The sequence below is a fragment of the Macrobrachium rosenbergii genome, chromosome 47 (assembly GCF_040412425.1).
Source record: "Macrobrachium rosenbergii isolate ZJJX-2024 chromosome 47, ASM4041242v1, whole genome shotgun sequence".
NCBI classification, from domain to species: Eukaryota; Metazoa; Arthropoda; class Malacostraca; order Decapoda; family Palaemonidae; genus Macrobrachium; species Macrobrachium rosenbergii.
The window spans coordinates 42,007,606-42,031,083 of record NC_089787.1 but is presented as its reverse complement, the minus strand read 5'-3'; the positions used below and the strand labels follow the sequence as shown (position 1 = coordinate 42,031,083).

At 41.1% G+C, this 23,478-nt stretch overlaps 1 protein-coding gene across 1 annotated transcript in view; it reads right to left on the bottom strand.

Moving 5' to 3' along the window:
• LOC136830810 (uncharacterized protein PF3D7_1120600-like) overlaps positions 1 to 23,478 on the bottom strand; it is a 211,255-nt gene that overhangs the window by 77,963 nt on the left and 109,814 nt on the right. Inside the window, exon 8 of the mRNA XM_067090737.1 lies at positions 9,693 to 9,759. Coding sequence (XP_066946838.1) covers positions 9,693 to 9,759 — 67 coding nt within the window. The remainder of the gene's footprint in view (positions 1 to 9,692; positions 9,760 to 23,478) is intronic.

The following is a 23,478-nucleotide window of genomic DNA, read 5'->3' as shown; positions in this document are numbered from 1 at the left end:
TGTCCACCTTCCTCTTGATATCTTTGTCATATCTCCAGATGCTGAAGAGGAAGCAACTATATCATGTGATGACAGGACTGTGATGATCTTAATATCTTGCCAATGAAAGGCAAGGATCCCATCTGCAGAGCAGTAGTCAGCAGTCACTGTCTTCACCAATTTGTTATCCATTTCTTTCCTTGATAGGGGGGGAGGGGTCCCTATTCAGGTTGATTGTTATAGTCCCTACATATCTGACCCATACTAGACCCTCAGATAGCTAACAAGGTTTATACTGATGGAAAAATTGTCTGTATAGATGTAGGCATGCTTGGGGTCCTTCAGGGCCTTGGCCATGGGGATGACAGTCTTGCTACTGATGAGCCTAGTGGCTCTGCCTTGTGATGGGCATTAAAGGCAGAGAACCCCTGAATAAGATATGAAAATATCATGGATAAACCCAACCGGATAGCATGACAAAAGAACATGAAGCCAAACATCAGGCTTGTAGAGCATGTACTGCTGCAGGCTGCCAATTGTAGTCTCCCTGTAGGTGAAAATCACTTCATCTACTAACTGGGTTCCAGTCTCTCCAACTTACAAGAATTGTGTGATAAAGTTGAAGTCTGGCTGAATCTTGTAAATCCTGTGAGTGGATACTTTTGCTTGTCTGTTGTTGCTGAAGTGCTGCAGCTCAAGAGTTAGAACCATTTGGAACACATGAAGTCAGCCACCTGAGGTACTCTGGTTTCACATGTTCAGCAGTTACCCAGGCTGGGCAAGTTGCAAATACTCATGTGGAAGATGATGGTCAGGAACCCTAGGACTTCATTTCTACCTGTGGGAAAAGTGGAGTTTACTACATCCTACTGGCAGGCATACATGTTGGTGAAGTAGACATTGTGGTCTAAAAGATCCAACCTTAAAGAAATCTGTATTTAAAGGGCTAGCCATAATAGCTGGAGCAGGGTGGTTGAAGACCGTGAAAGAAGGGTGGCTGATGTTCTTATCCTTCATCCACTTCCACTGGACATTCTCCTCCTTCCCCTGCACCAACAAATGTTTCGGCACAACAGCAGCAAACAAGGAGGTACTGCAATGAAGATTGAAGTTACTTTGTCTCACAAACCTTCATCAATATTCTTTCCCTTCTATCTTCAAAATGTAACCCATATATCGGGACTCGATAGGAGATCTATGAAAGTCTCAGTGAGCGGTTGTGTTTTTTGTTGTGAATATTATTATAATACAGTTGATTTGTATTATTCTGTAGTTTCGTATTTTCTTTTGTTGATAGTGTTTTGTTGTTGGTTTAGGATGTTGTCGTCTTTGTTTGTTGATTTGGTGACAAAAGACGTTTTGGGATGAAAGAACGCACCCACTCGGGGCGCAGTAAATCATTTTCCTTGGTTAAAAAGCCGGGTCAGAAGAGGGATTCAGCAAAGGAGGAGCGCCGTTCTTAGTCCTGGCCGTCAAATCGTGATATATCATACATATATCTCAAAAGTATTCCTTTTAAAAGTGTTTTATTACAATTCAGCTAAGTATCAATTGGTTGTTATATCTTGTGTTATTTTGTGGTATGCATACTGTCAAGGTGACATAATTTGTATTAATTGGTTGATAACTTGGATAGTTTGCACTGGCAAACTGTGAACAGTTGGCTGTTAGTAAAGTTTCTGGTAAGCCTATGATTACTGTCGATTGTTTTGAATATTTTAATGAAGTAGCATAGAGAAAGAGTCCATTTGTCTCTTAATAACGAGCCTGGGGCGTGAAATAGAAATTTAATATAGTTTAACATCAATTATTTCACGCTTATTGAAATGTTTGTTTAGTTATTTATTTGGCTCTTATAAGTAACTAAATTTGGTGCCGTGACCAGGATTTGATATGGTTCGAATTAAAGCGGAATTGTCGTCGACTAGCGAGCCAACGCAGACTGATCGTTAGCGTTTTTGTTTTGTTTCTGGAATTAGTCAACAACAGTAGTTGAGTCGGCAGAAAAAATTACCTACGATCATCTGTAACGGTATTCATCCATTTGCTTGGTAAACTGAATTGTGTTTATGATATTTTCCTATGGTGTGTCTTCGTTTATTGTATTGTGAAGTTTATTTGATTTCGTGCCGGCGTTAAGGAATATTCTTATGTTGATTGAAATTTGATGAGTTGCACTGGTAACCATTATCGTTAACGTTCGGACGATCACCTTGTTTGTTGGAACGGAGGACCTATGGGAAATTGATCGATTTTTGTATTGTTTGATAATGAATTCAATGCATTGAATAATAAAGCGGTAGTTCATTTCCTTCGCCCTCGCTTGGCTTCATAGTCTCCTTTGCTTTCGTTATTTACTGGATTTCTTAGCAACTATGGCAATGTCAAGAACACATAAAGTGGTAGTGATAGGACACTCACAGGTGGGATATATGAAGATTACTTCGAAGAATAAATGACTTGGAGCAAACTAAATCTAATGTTCCATTGGGTTTATAGTACACTCGAATCCCGGTGCCGCTTGTGACGATATATCATTGGATGATATTGCAGATTATGACCCTGAAGTAGTAGTGTTATTTATCGGAAGTAATGATATAGATAATGAAGATCCTTGTTCGATAAATGACATCAGGAATAATATTACGGGTCTCATAGATGATTTTAATGAACTTGACACAGTTCAAATGTCATACATAGTCACAATAGAACCACGAACATCGACAAGATATTTGGACCTGATGAATACCGCAAGGGTAGGAATAAATTGAACAAAAGTTAAGGCAAACTAACTATGACATAATAGGCAATGGCCTCACAGAAGCTGATTTGGTGACGGAGTCCATTTGAATTATGAAGCCAGTAAAGAGTTAGCAAAGAAAATCTACAGGAGAATTAGAGATGATGCTGTACCACAAGGATGGTGGTAGCATAAAACAAAAGAAAGGATCGGCACTGGTCGACCTATCCAATGTAATATACGTTTATGGGGTCAAGTGGGGTGGGGATTTGAAACTACTCATAATAAAATTCAATTATTTGAAATTTCTTCTTGATATATTTATGATTGGCGATAATTGTTGTAGGGAATAAATTTTGAACTTCTGAATTTGGTGTTTGGGTAAATTTGAAATTTTGTGAATTTTGTGAATTTTATTGGTCTTGATTGTTTGATAATTCTTGAGCAAGATGTCTGAGTTGGAAACTTTAGTGAAGAAGCGTGGAGGTCACAAATCTGTGATCTCTAATTGGTTAAAAAGATGGAAGCTATCATTGCTGATGGTGGACGTAATACAATTTACTCCCTGGGAGACCTTATAAGTAAACAATGGAAAATTGTACAAGAGTTGGATGAAAAAATATTAGCTTTGACTAATGAAGATGGTCAAGTGGATGAAATGATAAAACAATCCGACTATGAAATGAATATTGGTGTTCACATACGTAGAATGAGTACCGCTGTTACTAACATACAAGGTAGAAATCCATCTCAACCAACGTTGCCTGTTACAACCGGTATAAGACTGCCAAAATTAGATCTTCCACATTATAAAGGGGATGTGTTGGAATGGAGTACATTCTGGGAATTGTTCAATGTGTCAGTACATCAGCGTTCTGATCTAGAACCAATTCAAAAGTTTCATTATTTAAGGAGTATACTTGAAGGTGAAGCTCTGACATTGATATCAGGTTTCAAGCTCGAGAGTGATAAGTATCATCAGGCTGTAAAACTACTTCAGTCTACGTATGGCAAAAGGACGAGATTAAACTCTGTCTAGTGAAGAGACTTTTGGAAACAGAGTCTCCTAATGCCGATGCTGAATCGCTCCAAAACTTCAGAGCTAACTTTGAGTGGTCTATTAGATCGCTTGAAAGTGAAAATTTAGATCTAAACGAGCTTTACACAATTCTTCTCTACACCAAGCTGCCTAGAAATATCAGTGAGGTGGTAAAACGAGAAGTGGAGACGACTGGTTGAAGTTCGACACTTTTAAGAAGTACTTAGAAGAAGAAATTCATAATTTGAAAGTTTTTAATCCAATGGAAACACGTGAACCTGGAACATTGTCTTCTGTATCTACTTTTACCATCAATCAAGCTCAGTCGGTGAGGCCAAAGACAAAGAACTTGAAGATAAATGTGAATAAGTCAGGTTCAAACCAACGCAGGGAATGTGCTTTATGTGAAGGCGAGCATTGGTGGACGCAGTGCAAGACCTATGCTAACAGAGAAAAGAAGTTGAATCGTCTCGGGTCTTTGCGATTGTGTTACGTGTGCGCGTCAAGCAAACATTTCAGTGTGGATTGTGAGAGGCGAAGCTGTGGTAACTGTTGTAAACTGAAACATCATCGTGTTCTTTGTGATAAAATTCAAACCAGTGGACCAAATAAAACCAACACTAAAAAGTGGAGTACAGGTAGGAACACTTTCTGTAAAGGAACAAGGCCAAAACACCAGTAAAGATCTATACTCCCAACAGCCACAATCGCGTTGAAGGGTAAAAGAAGACAAATAGTGCGTCTTGAGGCCTATTGGATACCTGTGCTGAAAGATCCTTTATCAAAGGTCAGCACTTACAGAACTACAATACAAATCTAAAGGCATTGAAAAGATAGCCTTAAGGGGTTATTTAACAAGCAAACCTGTAGATGAATACGAAACAGTAAGTGTGTCTGTACCTCATAAAGGTAGATTGATCATAATGGATTGTATTGTGGTGGATGAGCTGCCAGAATATACAAAAGGTTTAATGTCAAAGGGAATTTGAGAACTTTGTGTAAAATTAAGATCAATTTGGCCGATAAGGATTTCGATTTACCAGTTGAAAGTCAGGCACCTATTGAGTTACTGATAGGTGTAGACAATGTGTATAACATACTACATCCAGGATTCAGAAAGTTCAGACAACTAGTGTTGTTACCAACTATATTTGGCTATGTGGTAACAGGATCATGTAGTGCTCCCCCTGTGAAGGAAACTCATGTAACAATTTTAAAGCTAGCAGTGAATGAAGAAGTTATTGGGGCTACTAATGAATATGAACCTAATGTGAAAAATGATTTGGATACCTTATGGAATTTGGATAAAATGGGTATTGATTGCAGCGAACTGAAGGAACAAGATCAGAAAGTTCTGAAGATTTTGAAAGCACAATAACCTTTTCTGAGACTGATAAACAATATGTTGTGGCCTTGCCATGGAAGACTAATAAATTAAGGCTTCCATCCAATTATATGGTATAGCACTGAGCAGGTAAAACAACAATGTGTTAAGTTTCAGAAAAATAATGAATACCTGGACCACTATCAAAAATCCTGAAGGATCAGGAAGATAGGGGGTTTATAGAAAGGGTAGAAGAAAATAACACGGTTGTGAATTGTCATTACTTGACACATCATGGCGTGCATAAGGACAGTGTCACAACCCCAATAAGAATAGTATTTGACTGTTCCTTAAGACAAGGCAAGACAGGATTGAGCCTTAATGACTGTTTGTGGACTGGACCACACATAACCACAGATTTACTCAAAGTCCTACTGCAATTCAGAACGGACACCTTTGCTTGCATCAGTGACATCGAGAAGGCGTTTCTCATGGTACAACTGCGAAGAAGACCGAAATTACACAAGGTTTCTATGGTTAGAGAATCCAACAGACCCAAATAGTAAATTAATAACATTCAGATTCAGAGTTGTATTGTTTGGTGCCACTTGTTCGCCTTTTCTCTTAAACGCCACCATCAAATCACATTTAGCTTATACAAGGAGTGGCACTGGTCACCCTGAAATGGCAAATATAAAGTGTGGCACTGGTCACTTTGATTTGATAGATACCATAAGGAGAGGCTTATATGTGGATAACCTGCAGTTCACCTCTGACAGTGAAGATGAACTAGTCGACCTATTCTTCAACGCAAACAAGATCTTTGCTCAGGCACAGCTATACCTGAAAGAGTGGATTAGCAATAGTGACTCACTAACCACTGTGGCTCAAGCCTACCGTATTGCGTCTGAAAAAAATAACACACAAAGTGTTGGGTTTGAAATGGAACATACAGGAAGATATACTAACCGTAACTCCTGAACATCTTAAGTCGGTCGGACTAAACGCGAAATATTAAGTGCAGTTGCGCAAATCTATGACCCATTAGGAATGCTTATCCCTGTCACGATAAGAGCAAGGATATTCCTACAGAGTATGTGGAAACAACAACTAAATTGGGATGAACAACTTACCGTTCCTTTGGAAGAACAATGGAAAGTTTTATCCAAAGATCTGGATGACAGTCTAACAATTTCTTTTCCTAGAAACACTAGTCTGGGGAAAGCAGACTCCCTTCACATATTCTGTGATGCTAGCAAAACATCAAACGGTTGCGTGGCATACAGGACAAATGGCAGATCCTCTCATATAATAATAGCAAAAAGGTAGAGTAGCGCCCATGAAGGAATTAACCATTCCAAAATTGGAATTGATGGCATTATTGTTGGGTTCGAGGCTGTGTAAGTTTATAATTGAATCCTTTAAGGAAAATGAATTTAAAAGGATAATTGTCTGGTCAGACAGCAAAGTCGCCCTAGGTTGGCTAGTGTCAAAGAATACTTTGCCTGTGTTCGTAAAAAATAGAGTGAGTGAAATAAACTCTCTAATTCCGGGGGCAATCTTATCCTATGTACCCTCTAGTGAAAACCCCAGTGATTGGATAACACGGGGAAAGAGGGCTGAAGAGATCACCAACAACTCTTTTTGGTGGGAGGGACCCTCCTGGTTAAAAAATCACACCTGGCCAATTGATAGGACATGGGTGGCAGATGCACAAACGCAGGTTGAAAGTGTTCTGGTCCATACTATAGGGGGCAATGAAGAAACTCACCTGCTGAATTGGGAAAGGTTCAGCAGGGTAGGTAAATTTTATAGAACTGTCGCATGGATAATGCGTTTTTTAACAAATTGTAAATTAATTAATAATAGGAAATTAGGGAATTTATCCTTGGAGGAGCTACAGAAAGCTAAATCCAAGACGATTGTCCTCTTACAAAAGGAATATTTCTCTGAAGAATATGAAAGTTTAAGAAGGGGGGATAAAAACCCAAAGTCAACTCTCATAAAGCAGTTAAATCTCTATTTGGACAGAGATATAATAAAATGCAGAGGTAGGCTGGAACATGCACAGCTAACAGAGAGAGCGAAGTTTCCAGTTTTACTGCCAAAGGTTGTTTTTTACAAAACTAATAATAAGGGAACATCATGATATGCAAGCTCATATGGGAGTGAACGCAACTGTGGCTAGCGTGAGACAAGAATTTTGGATCCCACAGCTTAGACAGTTGACCAAGAGCGTAATCCATCATTGTGTCGCTTGCAAAAGGACACAGGCAAACCCTATAGAGCAAATGTAGTACCAGCCTTACCAGAATTCAGAGTGCAGCAGAAACAACCTTTTTCCATCACAGGCGTGGATTATACAGGAGCATTGTGGACGAAGGAGAAAGATCAGAATCCGAAAAAGGCATATATCATCGTATTTACATACCCAGTAACTAGAGGCATCCATGTGGAGCTAGTTAAAAATCAGTCCTGCAACTCGCTCCTCATGGCCTTTAGGAACTTTTGCAGCAGAAGAGGATTCCCTTCATTGATGTTGAGTGACAATGCTACCACATTTGTTGCGGCCTCAGAATATCTTAAGGCTATGGCAGAAAACATCTCAGTGCAAGAACATTTGAATCAGGTGGAGTGTAAGTGGAAATTCATCCCTGCTAGAGCTCCTTGGTTTGGAGCCATCTGGGAGAGATTGATTGGGCTTTTAAAGGCATGCCTGAAAAAGGTGGTGGGTCGAGCTCTGCTCAGGTATGATGAATTATCTTGCTTAATGATAGAGCTCGAATCCATTATCAATGATAGACCATTGAGTTATACTCCAGGGGACTTGGATCAATTGGAAATCTTGACCCCAACCATTTGATCCTAGGAAGGAAACTGAGATCCTTCCTAGAGAAGTAGTGAATTGGGAGGAAGTCTCTAAAGACCCTCTGTATAATGACAACAGGGTACAGGAAAAAGATTTTTATACATCACCAAGTTATGTGATGATCTGTGGAAAAGATGGGAGAGGGAGTATCTGACTTCTCTCCGTGAATCTCATCGTACAGGAAACAAACATAGTTCCTGGCCTAAAGTGGGTGATGTGGTACTTATCCATGACGAAGGGCCAAGGAATAGGTGGAAAATGGGTCAGGTTATTCAGCTGCATGTGGGACCGGACAATATATTACAGTGGTTACACTCCGGACCACACATGGTCAAATCATGCGACCTGTCGTCAAGTTGTACCCCTTGAACTGTGGCAGGAGTTGGAAGACACTGCTCCTGCTGAAATGGAACTAAAAGGCACCCGTCCAATTAGGAAAACCGCTCAAAAGGCTGCTGAGGTCAGAAAGGCCCTCATTAATGCAGGACTACTGTAAATATCTTTTGCTTGTTGGGAGTGTATCGGGACTCGATAGGAGATCTATGAAAGTCTCAGTGAGCGGTTGTGTTTTTGTTGTGAATATTATTATAATACAGTTGATTTGTATTATTCTGTAGTTTCGCATTTTTCTTTTGTTGATAGTGTTTTTGTTGTTGGTTTAGGATGTTGTCGTCTTTGTTTGTTGATTTGGTGACAAAAGACGTTTTGGGATGAAAGAACGCACCCACTCGGCGCATCGTCATTTTCCTTGGTTGAAAAAGCCGGGTCAGAAGAGAGGATTCAGCAAAGGAGGAGCGCCGTTCTTAGTCCTGGCCGTCAAATCGTGATATATCATACATATATCTCAAAAGTATTCCTTTTAAAAGTGTTTTATTACAATTCAGCTAAGTATCAATTGGTTGTTATATCTTGTGTTATTTTGTGGTATGCATACTGTCGAGGTGACATAATTTGTATTAATTGGTTGATAACTTGGATAGTTTGCACTGGCAAACTGTGAACAGTTGGCTGTTAGTAAATTCGGTAACCCTATGATTACTGTCGATTGTTTTTGAATATTTTAATGAAGTAGCATAGAGAAAGAGTCCATTTGTCTCTTAATAACGAGCCTGGGGCGTGAAATAGAAATTTAATATAGTTTAACATCAATTATTTCACGCTTATTGAAATGTTTGTTTAGTTATTTATTTGGCTCTTATAAGTAACTAAACCATAAGTCATAAAACATATGCATATTAGCCCCTGCGGTTGTTGCAGGCCTTATGAAGGGAGGAGCTCCATCATCCTCCTCCTCCTTCCTAGTCCACTTTTTCATGAGCGAGCACTCTGGGGTGGTAACTCTTAAGCTCTATCATTTGGCCTACACATGACTCAATTATAACTGACTAGCCACAGGAAGTTCAATCTAGACCTTCAAGGATCCAAGCTATTTCGTGACTCATTATTCAGATATTCTGATTTTCTTTTCATTCACATTTCAGAAGTTTGCTTACCCCAGTGCTGATTTAGTTACTTACTTATAAAGACCCTTCCACCCACACATCGACTCAGGCTATTTAAAATTAATGAGCTTATGATAAAATGCAGAGAATGACTTCACTGCCACCAGGAGCAATGAGGGTCTTTGACATATACCTGGCCATAAAATTCATCTTAAAAGAAACCAAGCTTACAAATACAGTACTAAAATATCTTTATAACAATGTTTACAGTAGTAAAATGAGAATATTTCTTATAATACCTTTATCAAGAAGGTCCTCTGCATATGTAATAACTAATGGATCATCTGGACAAAGTTTTACAATCTCCTGAAAGTTTGAAAAAATCAGTAACACATGAACAGAAAAAGCTGGAAGGTTCATTTCAAACTCAAAGCAAATATATTTTTAACAAAACAAATTAACTCCCATATATACAACCCAATCACTTAAATATAGCCTTTTTGCATCTGCGCAAACTCTCAGACATTCCACATAAAAGGGAATAACTCCTTCCAAAGTTCATGCACCTAAGGTCTAATCAAGACACTATACTGTACTCATTTAATATTTAAGGTTTAGAGTGCAGTGGATATCAAAGTGGATGATGATTAATGAAAGTTCTACAGAGATAGCATTTAAAATGGAGTTAAGTTAAAGTGTCCGCTTAAAATCAAGAGGTTGAAAATCCATAATTACAAGGCTCACACTCTACAATTACAATGCTAGATCTACAGCGAATTTGGACACTGAGGACCCTTTTGTCTAAAGTGTTCATCATCCCAAGACAGATATTCACAGCTCTGAATGGACATATTAGAATGTTCTCTTCTACTACACTTCCTGAAAAGATAATGAAACCTGAGAGTGAGAAAGAAAATTACTTGAGTGTTTGTAATAATAGCAAAAGTCTGATTCCTTCTAGTAAAATCTGGAATGCATAAAAAGTCATAATTTTGACTGACCTCATACGGATTCCTCTGATAGAAAAGGCATGGATTTCACTATTTGTTGGGTAAAAGAAAAGGAACCCTTGAGCATCAAATACTCTCCTCAGGATCAGAATCTCTAGTGAAGCATGTTACATGAATTCATATACTGTACCCAGCTAGCCATGTTCCAGGACCAAAAGCAGCACCTGGGAATACTTTTTCCTCCATTCTTGGAGAAAACTACCAAAGGTCTAGCAAACAGTAGTTTGTCCACTGCTCATGATAAAAAGGTTCAGAAGTAAGAGATGATCTCCTACTGGGTTAAGAACAGTTTTGGTTTGGTTGATCTACAAGATTCTGTCAATGAACTTCACTTAATTAGCTTCAAGTGCAAAGGTTGAGGAAGTCCAGTTGCTTGTGGGAGTGACTTGGAGAGGCTAATGCAATAATGTCTTACTATTTAAAAGACCTCTGTGTATGTCAAAACAGTCTTAACAGGGCTAGAAGCCACTACTGTATACTGAGGCCAGAATAGAGCCAGTGTTATCATCAGTATTCTGGGTGACTAAGATTCTTGAAGGTAACTGAACGAATAAGCCCAGGTAAGGAAATCCATAGATTGCCTGGTTGAATTCCCTAGAAGATACTTGGAAATTAGTGACAGTGTTCTGCTCAACTTAAGGAAGCATACAAATTATAACACGACTCATACCATGAGGTCTAAGGTTGTCTGCTATGAGGCCACAGGATTCTTGAAAGTAACTGAAGGAATACCCCAAGGGAGAGAATACAGGCAGTCCCCGCTTATTGGCAAGCTCAGTTATAGGTGATACAGTTTTATGGTTCTTGTCTAGCGGTGAAAATCAGCGATTTTCAGCTCCAATATGTGCCAATTTCTGCTTATCGGCGCCAATACATACCTAACAGAGGCACCAATCTCTGGTTATTAATGCCGATAGCGCGAAACCAAAATAGCCGATTTTCGGTTATAAGCGATTTTAAACATCATCACGCTGTCAGAACAGAACCCCACCAATAACCGGGGACTGCCTGTACACGAGACTTATTGGCTGAATCTCCCTTGAAGTTAAGTGGAAACTGGTGACAAGCAAACAAGGGAAAGACTTATACTTCCATGTCTTTCCAGTCAATTAGCATCAGAGCTACTGTTAATGCTTACGGACCCAGGTTGGAGAGACAATATAATGAAAGACAAAAGTTCTTGGAGGTGGCAAAAAGATCCACCATTGGGCTTCCCATAATTTCCACAGTTGCTTGCACACTTTCATATTCAAGGTTCCTTATGTGGAAGGAATTTGGTTTTTCTGACTCAGCAAATCTGCTAGTGCATTCATCTTTCAAGAACCAACTAAAGAACTAATTTAATTCCTCTCACTTCTGTCAATAGAAGAAGGTCTTGGACTAAACCAAAAAGACTGACTTTGTATCTCCCTGTTTCTTAATGTCAGACAGGGTAGTTGAGTTGTCCGAGAACAATGAAATAGTTTTGTTTAACAATAATTCCTCCAATTCCAATTGAGCATTCCAGACCACAAGCAGTTCTGAACTGCTGATTAAAAGGAAGGACTCGTCATCTGACCACTGTCCTGCCAACTCCAGAATTCAAAAGAGCTCCTAACCTTGTTTGGAAGCATCTAAAAATACTTTAATGATAGGTCTGGGTTCAGGTTCCCCAAAGGCACTACCAACTGGAGGAGAATTCTGTTTGTCTACCCAAGAAGAGTATTCTTTACCTCCTCTGAAGCAGTTCTCAGTCTGAAACAGAGGACTTAAAACTGATATACTACTCAAAGATACTTCTTGGATTCCACATCAATAAGAAAATAACCCTGCAAAAGTTACACCAAGTGAATATAAAAAATGACTCAATCCCACCAAGTCTAATGCCCTGAATCCATGGGAAGCTTAGTTGCAGTACAAATCAAAGAAGCCCCAGTGGATCTATCCAACTACTAAAAGGGGGAGCACACGAAACATACATTCCTCTAACACTAGTTTTACAAGACCAATCCTCTTTGTTTCTACAACTGACCAGCTCACCTTGCTCACAATCAATTTCCTCGTGATTTTATTAGAATACAATTTACATCAGTTATTCCAATCATAACCTTTCTCTCAGCAGCAAACACATCATATTATGGCAACTCTTACCTCACAGGCTCTCACAGACTGATTACTCAAAATAAAAACAAAGAAACCAACAGAAAACTGAGTACATTTAACAAACTCTCTACCTCCTATTGAAACCAGCAAAAGAAGTAGACTGACTGGCTATGAGTGTTTGTACCTAACAGTCCCTTGGTGGGGGTGGGGAAGTAGATCGATAGAAAATGGATAATCATAGAAAATTGAGTGTTCTCTTTTTTTCTTTTGCTATCTATCAAACTCCCACTGTCACAGAAGTACAAGCTATATACAAAACAAACAAACATATACATGTAACCATAAAAATTCTCTCGTCTTAGTGAGATGAGAGAATTTTATGGTTACATGTACAATATATGTTTATTTTTTCTGTATGATGAATAAATGATTTACCTAATAATAAGTACTAATTTTCAATAATAACAATAATAATAATAATAATAATAATAAAAGGATTTTGACAAAGGAAAAATCTATTTCTGGAGAGGGCCCGTGTCACCGGTGAAATAGTCCATTCAGCACTTATTTCTAGGTAATTCCGTTTGCTAGATACCAGAGAAAGCTAAATGAAATGCTGGAGTTACTACCCCCAGAGCGAGCTCCACTAGATGGAGTCGTGTATGGAAAAGGTGAACTACAAAAACACGGAACCTTATCCTATAGAGATTCCCAACGTCAAAAGTCCCAACGAGAGGTGCCGATACAAGCCCATGCACTACTCGCGGACTGTATACAAGGCAACACTAGCCGCATTCCATGTTAGCACCCACCTCACTAGAATGAAGTTTATCAAAGGGAGGGAGAGAATGAAAAACAGGGTGGGTCACGGGTGACACGGGCCCCTCTCCAGAAATAGATTTTCCTTTGTCAAAATCCTTTTTCTGGATCAAGTCCCGATGTCTTGTCAGTGAAATAATAACAGAGAAATAAACATCATTCTTATGCTATTAAAGACTTAAATAGAAACGTTGAAAACTAGGAGAATTCTACCCTGAACATAAGTAAGGTCCTCTGAGTTCATGTAATGAAAATAATGTAAGTGGTCACCGTCTAAGATCATGAGCTTAGAATAGCACCTGAATAGGCTTGTATTAAGAAAATACTTCCTGCCTAATAGCAGACCCAATGACAATGCCCCCCTTTTTTAAAGGAGAGGACCTGACAAAATTGCGAGTCCTGTCTAAAAAAAGCCTGCAAGGAAAACTGGACACAGAAACAGACCTTGTAAAAGGAGTACTTTCAGGGTGACCAATGAAAATGAGGACCTTCAATTGTAGATAGAAAGTTAGGGTGAGGAATTCACAACACTACCCCTGATGAGGGAAACCAAACTGATTGGTTCCAGACAAACCAAACTGATTGGTTCCGCCAGACAGGCAGATAGTACAGGAAAACTAACACTAGAAGCTAAGCTGATTAAAAATTTTTGGGACTTCCTTAACAAGGAAAGATAAGAACAAGATGATTGTTGGTTAAAAGCTAACTCCGATACATTACTCAAAGACCAGGAAACCGAATGTGGGCCGGAGTACTGTTCTTAAGCGAACACAGACCTTAGGGATGACGGTTAAGGGCCTGTGAGTCTGGTTCCAACAAAACACTTTCCTCGAGGCCAATGCGGCGCATCAGTACTTGGTTGAAAACTATGTGAAGAGTGCTAGTTACTTAACTGTAGAACCATACTGCAGTAGAGTAGGATCCCTTAACTGATTTCAGGAAAACAGTAATAACAGGACCAATATCAGTTTCCTCCTAAACTGTAAGATTCACAAAGACCACAAAGCCAGGACATCAGAGTTTGAGGGGGCTGGCATACAGGCTGAGTTTATACCAGACGGGACAGCTTGATAGTTTGTGGCTGAATTGGGTTGCAAACAGACCTACTTCCAGGCCCAGGAAAAGGTCACAAGACTACCTGAATGACGCTCCGCCTAAGGACTATTCCGACACCAGGGGAGGCCTGGATAGGGAAAAAGCAGTGACCTTTTGGACCCCTCTGAGAAGGGTGGTAGACAGAGGCACCTGCGTCTGTTGGTTATGGAGAAGAATGAACCATAACCTGAGCAAGAAATTCGAGTCCAAAACCACTTGTTTACATAAAGCGCACTATTGCTGTTTTGTTCAGAACCAGCCTAAAAGGAAACCTCTTGGGAAGAAGTTTCCAAGGACAGGAAGACTGTCACCGCCCTCCAAAGCGTTGATATGGAACTGCCGGGAACGTGACCGACTAAGTACCATGTACTTCATTGGGCCAAAAAATATCCACCTCACCCGCCCAGAGAGGTGACAGTGTGGAATACTGAGGCCGGAGGGGAAAGCTGGAGAGGAACTGACTTTGGTAAGCACTTGACAGTTGTGCAAGGCCGGAGGCCACTATTCAAGCAGGAGGAATCAAGGAGACACGTCCCTGACTCCACCATACCCGGTCATAAACTCCAGCTTTGACTTCAGAAGGAGAACCGTCACTGAAGCAAACTGGAGAAAAACAGGACTTTTTCTTGGGCACTGGGGAGAGGTATGCTTGAGATGATGAAATGATAAGATGCCCTTGCTATCTCTTTCCACTTCCACTGGATTCATAACTCGAGGCTACCCTCCTGAATCAGGTGGGATTCCTTCCTGGTTGCTTGAAGCCCAAAGACTCTAGAAACCGATTATAATGACCGGCGCCCTCAGGCAATTCCCGACGCTGGGTGCCCAAATGAGCCAGGCAACTAGATATGCAGCTAGCATAGCCTACTAATATCGGAGCTGTTGAACTACGGTATTGTTCAAACTGGCAAAGACTCTGGAGCCGCATTGAGGAGGGCATGAACCTGAAGGGGCACGCCTGCTCCCGAGTCTGAATCCCAAGAAGGGATAGGACCTTTCTGCAACCAAGATGTGAAAGGGAAGCGTACAAAGGTCTATAGAGGTGGTTACGGCTCCACGAGCGCAGTAGGATCCGAACCCACAAGACTGTAAGCAACCGAGACTTGCCGCATGAATAAGGAAAACAAGCGGGACACGCCAAAAAAAATTTTCCAGTGGAAGGGAACTTTTGCAGACTGAAAAAGCCTGACAGGCCATTTTATGAAAAGACCCCAGAACTCTGGCCGGAGGCTGATTGAACCTGATTGGGGGGACAACAGTCCAGCTCCACCCGGGCCCTGATAACCTATACTCTGGGCCCAGGAACTGAAGTTCCAGTGGCCCCGAAAATGGTACAGCCTCCCACCCATATGAGAAATACTACAGGGAGGAGGCTTGATTGCCTCCCGTGAAGCGAATGCCTTCCCAATTTCTCGGAGAGAGGGTAGGATGCATCCCTGCTCCTATGATAACCCGTGGAGGGTCAGAGCCTCTGGCCAAATGTCTAGTGAAAATTCTTTCCTTAGGTTTTTCGTATGAAGCAAAGAAAACTCCCGGCGGGCACGTGGGGGAGGCAGAGACATGGGCGTTACAAGGGGCTGATGTGTTGGCTGAAAAGCACACATCGAGGTGGAGGCTGGGAGTGAGAGCTGACGGCTGTCTAGGGGCAGAGACCTGAAGAGCCTGCACCACCGCCTGAGCAGGGGGCTCTTGAACTACATGAACTTCTTGCGGACTTGGGACAGGTCCGGCAAGATCAGACCGCTTCTGCTCGTAGGGTAGACACCCATGAGAACGGAGGCTCTGGGTAACAATAGTAGCCCCAGGAACTTTAACAACGCCCACCTGGGAAAAGATTAATTCTCCAGGTAAAACTGTTCATAAGATTTTCAGCTCAAATCGGAACAGGCAAGCCTGACTTACACCTGTTTCAGCTTCCGAAAATTGACTCCGGAAGCTTAGGGAGCTGTATGCTGAAAAAATTAGAAGCGTAGTCCGGGTTAGAAGATTCACTGTGAATGTATCTGTGATATCTGTCTCCCGAAAATGCCTCAGCGATACATTTCAAAACAAGCCTGTTGATAAGAGGGGCTACATTCGGAGCACAAGGGAACAGAAACAGGGCTCTCAAAGAGAGCACGGTAAGATCCCCACAGCTGGCGTGAACTTGGAATTCTCCGCCTGCCACTCCGTTAGAGTCCTCAGGGAGACGATGTGTCCAGCCCCTAGCTGAGGGCTCACTTATGGATCCTGCCAGACAGATGCCATGCTCGTTCTGACAGTCTGGTAAAACCGGATAAGAGGATACCAGACCGGAAGGGAAGAAATGCCCTTCCACCAACCTCCGTGTGCCCACACCCCCGACAGGAGGGTGCCTTCATGCTGGGAAGCATAAAGGGAAGGCACCAAGATTCCCCAGACTGGAGGGAAAAGAGGTGGAGATGTCGAAACGACAGAATTCGGAACGGAGCAGGACTTAACAGGTGATCCATTGACAATGAGTCTTGAGATTAATCTCTTGGGATTTAAGCTCCTGGGAAAGGGAAGGCATGGACCATGACGTAGATAGTTAGTTTAATAGGTTGACAATGACCCTCATAACGAGCTCCTTATAAGGAGACCCGTAAAAGAGTTTTCAACAAAGGAAGGAGGGGGTCCATCTTGCTTTGCTTGGGCGTGTCCCTTTCAGAAGACGAGGCCAAACTCGAGGATGGCACCGGATTAGAGATCCGAGGCGTTTGAGGGGGCCCCAGAGCGGGTCTTCTTGGTTTAAAAAGGGTGGTCTTTTTTTTTTTTTTTTTTTACTGACTTCACCTTAGGGACGGTAGACCAGGAACCGTCGAAAAGGGATGAGAAGGTAACGAATCCCCTAAGGAAAAGTTTGCCTCACCTAATTCGAGCTAAGCGGAAAAGGTTTGTCTCAATTATTCCCGCACCTACTTATCGCTCCGGGACGATGTTCACAGGTCGAGAAGCGAGACAGAAGGCTGCAACGTCTTCAGAAAACTCTCCGTAAACAATTAATTTGAAGGCGAAGAGTTACTGAGAAATTGCGGCCGGCCTCCAGGAGGGGAAAAATTAGGACCCCAGACACCGGAGGAACAACTATCAATAAGTTATATAAGGCGGAGTTTGGCAAAGGAAAAACCGATAGGTGTATATGAAACCTACCAATTTACCGAGAATCTCGCCCGGAAACGGAGTTTGGCGGAGAAATCGATAGGCGTATATGAAACCTACCGATCCACCGAGAATCTCGCCGGACAGAGCCCAAACACCGAAAGATTAACTATTAATAAGCCACAAGAGGCGGAGAACCGATAGGTTTATATGAAACCTTCAATTATGCGAGAATCCCGCCGGAGACGGAGTTCGAAAGAGCGACTATTAATAAGCCACATGAGGCGGAGCTTGAGCCGGAGGTAAAACCGACAGGTATATATGAAACCTACGGATTCATCAGGTAGCCTGCTCGGGAGAGCATAGCGCATACAACGCAATCTGCCGGTGCCAAACGACTAATAATAAGCCAAAGGAGGCGGCGTTTGGCGGCGATAAAACCGACTGGTGTAAATAAAACCTGGATTCATCAAGTAGCCTGCTCGGAGAAGAGCATAGTGTACTTACAACCTTCGAGTCAGAATAAGTCACATGAGGCGGAGTTTGGCGGAGACGAAACCGACAGGTATATATAAAACCTACGGGTTCATCAAGAAGCCTGCTCGAGGAGAGCATAGCGTACTTCATAACCTTCCGTGCCAAACTATAAATCCAAAACAGACTGCGCGACCGAATGGGAGCTATAGACTCCGTGACCGCTGGTTTGTTGTAGGATAGCGGAGCATTCCTGCACTTGACAAAACCAGCAGAAAAGCGTAATGAGAAAAGGGCATGCTGTAACGGATGCGGAGCAGAGTACTAGCAGCCATAGCCTAGTCAGACCAGGAAAACCCTGAAGAAAACCGGAGAGAAAACCGGGCTAACAGGACAAAACTCATAGACATAAAAAACAGAGTCAACGGAACATTCCGAAGCGATCATGTTTGAACAAAATGTGGCAAGGTTATGAACTGTCGGAAGTGGGCGCACTCCGAGCCAAGAGAGAAAACCCCGGAGGAGGATATCCTGAACAAGTGATAGCGGTGGGGGGAATAAGCGCCGACCGCTAAACACTAAAACCGCCCGTGGCAGTAAGCAAGGAGAGCGCCCAACAAGATAACTTTAGCTAAACACCGAACAGATAGTAGCAAAAAGGAGGGGAAGCGAAAGTAAATAAAGCAGGAGACAGTTAGGTGGAAAACGCTAACTGGCCTCGTATGAGATCCCAACAGTGAGGTGCGAACATGTAGGAAGCACCACGAAGGGAAATAGTCGGCGTAAAAGGAAGGGGGAAGGATAGGCCAGGAGGTTGGTAACCCAAAGCAGCGACCAGGGTGGGACAGCACTCCCGGGCACCCAGAGATTCTCATAGATCCCTCGCTATGTAAGCTGTGTTGGACGACAAGAGCGAGAGAAAAAGAGAGGAAGGGCAAAAACCTCTACGGCCAGGAGAGCAATGAAAGATAAAGGAGTGTGAACAGGGTGAGGAGAGCACTCCTGGTCACCTCAGGTCCAGGTGGAGTGCCAACTCAGACACACCGAAGGACAATCAACCAATGCAGAGGGAGGGGATTTAGGCTACGACATAAAATAAGGATAATTGCTCTCAAGCCTTGGAAAGTTAACAAACTTTGAAAACAAACCAAGGGGGAGAGAGAGCAAAGGATAAAAGGGAGAGAAGGGGACTCTCAAGAAACCACAAAATAACATATATATAGTCGGTAAAGAAGTGTGAACAGGAGTGGGGAGAGCACTCCCGGTCACCATTGGTAAACAACCCAAGAAGGATTGAACTAGGATTAAGCTCTGGACTATAAACCTGAACAAGCGCTATTCCAGCTTAACTTATTAGGAACATTAGCCTAAGTGAAAAGCCGAAACAGGGAGAGGGTGGATGCGTAAGGCAATATATCCAAGTCAAAACCAAACAAGGGAAGCACCAGACATAAAACACACATGTACAGAACGAGATCACCGACATGAAACTCATACGTACAGATCGAGATCGTCCCCTCCTTAACGAATTTTCCCCGAAGGGAAAAAGTGTTACAGCCAACCCCTAGGCTAACCTAACTGAGGCGATGTAAAGGAAGGAAGCCTAGGAGAGGGATTAAGGCTAACCAATAACTCAAAAAAAAAAATCATAATAAAACAAAAATTGTCTATAAGGTACATGTAGGAGGATAGGCAGGCCCAACACAACATGGACGTGAAGGGACATGACCGACCTCCAGTTAAATGAAAGTATCCCAAAATTAACAAAATTCAAAAGCATCCAAGCACAAGGTCAAAAATTAAAGGTAACAATGAAAATCATGTTCCCATACACTTAGAGAAGTGAGTCTAAAACAAGGCAAAATAAAGCCAAAATAAAAGAAACGAATAGGCCCGAGGGGAACCACGTAGCCTAAACAGCAAGACAGCACTTGACCAGGAAGGGAACACAAAATTCACAAAATTATAAAAACAAAGTAAAAATCGTAACAGTACCAATGAAAATAAGATCCCCCAAAGGCTAAGAGAAGTGAGTGACAAAAATAAAGCATAATGAGGCCATGATAATAATAGCGAATGGGCTCGAGGGAAAGCTCGTAGCCTAAGCGCTCAACAACATTTCTCGTAATGAAGCCACGAACCAAAAGCGAATGGGCCGAGGGGTAGCTCGTAGCCTAAACGCTAAACATCACTCCGTAATGAAGCCATGATAAAAGGCGAATGGGCCGAGTGGGTAGCTCGTAGCCTAAACGCTAAACATCACTTCCGTAATAAAAATCACTCTCGTAATGAAGCCATGATAAAAGCAAATGGGCCGAGGGGGTAGCTCGTAGCCTAAACGCTAAACAGCACTTCTGTAGTAAATGGGTACAGAACAAACAAAAATTAATCAAACCCACTAAAGTTAGGGATCATTAATGGTAAAACATCCCAAGTAAAAAGGGATACAAATAAAAAACACAAAACAAATATGCCGACCCAAGACCAAGAGAGGTCAAGAGCGTGAGAGGAGATCGAGGCAGGCGTTATAAATTCCTTTAATTATTAAACTAAAGGAAAATAAGAAGCCTCAATCGCCTAAAAAACAACAAAACACTGGTACTCAAGTAATTGAAGAAGAACCTTGCGAGGATGCCATAAAAAATCCAAAATAGAGCACAAAATAAGGATCACAACGAAATTACGTGTGAGCGAAAAAACGTGCTAAAATGGAATGCGGCTAGTGTTGCCTTGTATACAGTCCATTACAAAGTAGTGCATGGGCTTGTATCGGCACCTCTCTCGTTGGGACTTTTGACATTGGGAATCTCTATAGGATAAGGTTCCGTGTTTTTGTAGTTCACCCTTTTCCATACACGACTCCATCTAGTGGAGCTCGCTCTGGGGTAGTAACTCCAGCATTTCATTTAGCTTTCTCTGGTATCTAGCAACGGAATTACCTAGAAATAAGTGCTGAATGGACTATTTCACCGGGTGACACGGGACCCCGATCCAGAAATAAAACTGTAATTACAAAATTTATACATTTCTATAGTATATTATGTGATATTTCAAACAAACAAATATCATTTCGAGCTTTAACATTGAAACCTTTGAAGAGAGGGTGAGGGCAAAGCTGTCAATCGTTGCCCAAAACGTGTCAAAGGATTTCTGGTACTATCTCTCTCTCTTCTTTCTTTTTTCCTTTTCCTTCATAAATCATGAATTTCCATCTTTTGATATCTAGCATTAAGAATAACCTCTCTCTCTCTCTCTCTCTCTCTCTCCATAATAATTCATAAATAATTTAACTTGATATTTCAAGTAAGGACAACTCTCTCTCTCTCTCATGTGTTATTCTCTCTGTCTCCATAATAACTGATAAATAATTCACTCTCATAAGTAAGGACAACCCTTTATCTCTCTCTCTCTCTCTCTCTCTCTCTCTCTCTCTCTCTCTCTCTCTCTCTCTCTCTCTCTCTCTCTCTCTGTGAGTCAGCGCTCACACATTTTTACAACTTATTACTTCTCTTTATGTCTTTACCTGTACATTACTTTAAATTGATATAATTTTACCTGTACCGCCTACGAACTGTAAATGTGCTACTGTGGCAAATACATTCTAAAACATAGAGACAATAACTAAGACTTGTATTAGTCCAAATAAAAAACACTGTTTGCTCATGAAAAAGCATTTCAGAACAAAGAGAAAGAGATGCAGAATAAAGAAGATATTAAAAAGAAGTTGAAGACTTTAAAAAATAGATCAGTCAGAGAGAGAGAGAGAGAGAGAGAGAAGAGAGAGAGAGAGAGAAGAGAGAGAGAGAAATTCTCTTCCAACTCTATTTTTATGTCAACCATTTATTTCTTTTTTTTAAGGGTAATGTATTAAGCTAACTTTTAAATGAAATTACAGCAACTTTAATTTAATTTAAAAGTTAGCTTAATAATTTGGGAGCATGATTAGGGTTATATTTATTGTTTAAACTTTAGAAATTAGCATTTATTAGCATTTTTAGAGACGGTGCCAAACTTACACAAAAAATTTGCCTTGAGCGAGGGGTTCTAGAACTTAACCTCGCATAAGTTCGGGGTATGACTGTATTAGGTAAGTTACTAAACCACTGATGTGAATTTAATGCTATATCTAGTTCTACCAAATCTCAATATACTACACCAGTTGTTTCCTCATCTACTTGCAAGCACTGAAACACTATTATCAAAAAACTTTTCTGATAAAAAATGGCTTAGCATTTTATGCCTTTTACATTTCTTAATACTGTACTCTTAAGTTGCTCAGTTCACTGATATGCCATTTTCAGAAAAGCTTATTCAATATCAAAATTAACAAAATTAATTATGACAAAATACACATTGAAATGGACTGAAAAAACCACAATAATGAAAATCTTTGAAAGCATGAAATACAGTATTTTATCCAACATAATACAAAATGCTGAGATGGGAGACCTGTGCTAAATACTGGAGCTAACACCAGTAACTTCATACCATTAGTACCTCTGGGGAAAGATACTCACCTAAGATGAAGACTCAAGACTTCTAAACTAATCCTATAAGGTCTCAGTCAATACAGCAGGAATAAATAAAAGGGTTGTACAGTCGCGTTCATTAGTGACGATACTGTGTACTTTGATTATCGTTCACAAGTGAAAAGAATTATTTTGATTTTTTTATAAACTTATTTTGAATTATAAGAGCAACACTGTACATATATTAATACTATACATAATATAAAATAAAATAAAAATCTTCACTACTCAAAAGTTTGCCTTTCTGGATATTATACACGAAATAAAACGAAACATTCTGAAATGTGAACGATAACATCAGGGCTGGCAACCACACGCAATCTCCCGAAACAATAACAGCACGAGAAAATTCGCACCCCTGACTCCAAAGGTTGGCACGCCTGAAAAGCCGCCAAAGCAATGTGCAACTTGTCACGTGACACAGTGGTGGTGCTCCTGCTCAGTATTTAGCCTACTTCTCGCTGACCCGACTTCACGTTGTGATGATGGAGCATCTTGGGCGACTTCAAATAAATCCTGGAGCCAAAAGACAAGAAACCTCATTAGCTATACGGAGAGTCATAATAGAACTGCATAAAAATAATATCCTCCCCATAGAAATTGCAAAATTAAATATCAGTCGGACAACAGTATTCAGGTGGATCAAGCGGTTCAACGAAGAAGAGAACCTCCAGAATCAGCCTAGAAAAGGTCGACCCGATGCACTACTAGAGCAGGATGAACAGATCGTTGCTAAAGTTATCTCACAGCCTATAACAACTGCTGCGAAAGTGAATCAGGAATTAGGTCTTCAAATCTCTAATGTTACGGTGAGAAGGAGATTACACAACCAAGGAATTCATCACCGCAGACCGGCAATCAAACCCTCCTTGTCTCAAAATCACCAAGAGCAACGAGTAGCTTTCGCTCTTCAGTATCTACCGTTTGAGTCAGGATTCTGGGATAACGTTATATGGTGTGATGAGAAGACTTTTGCT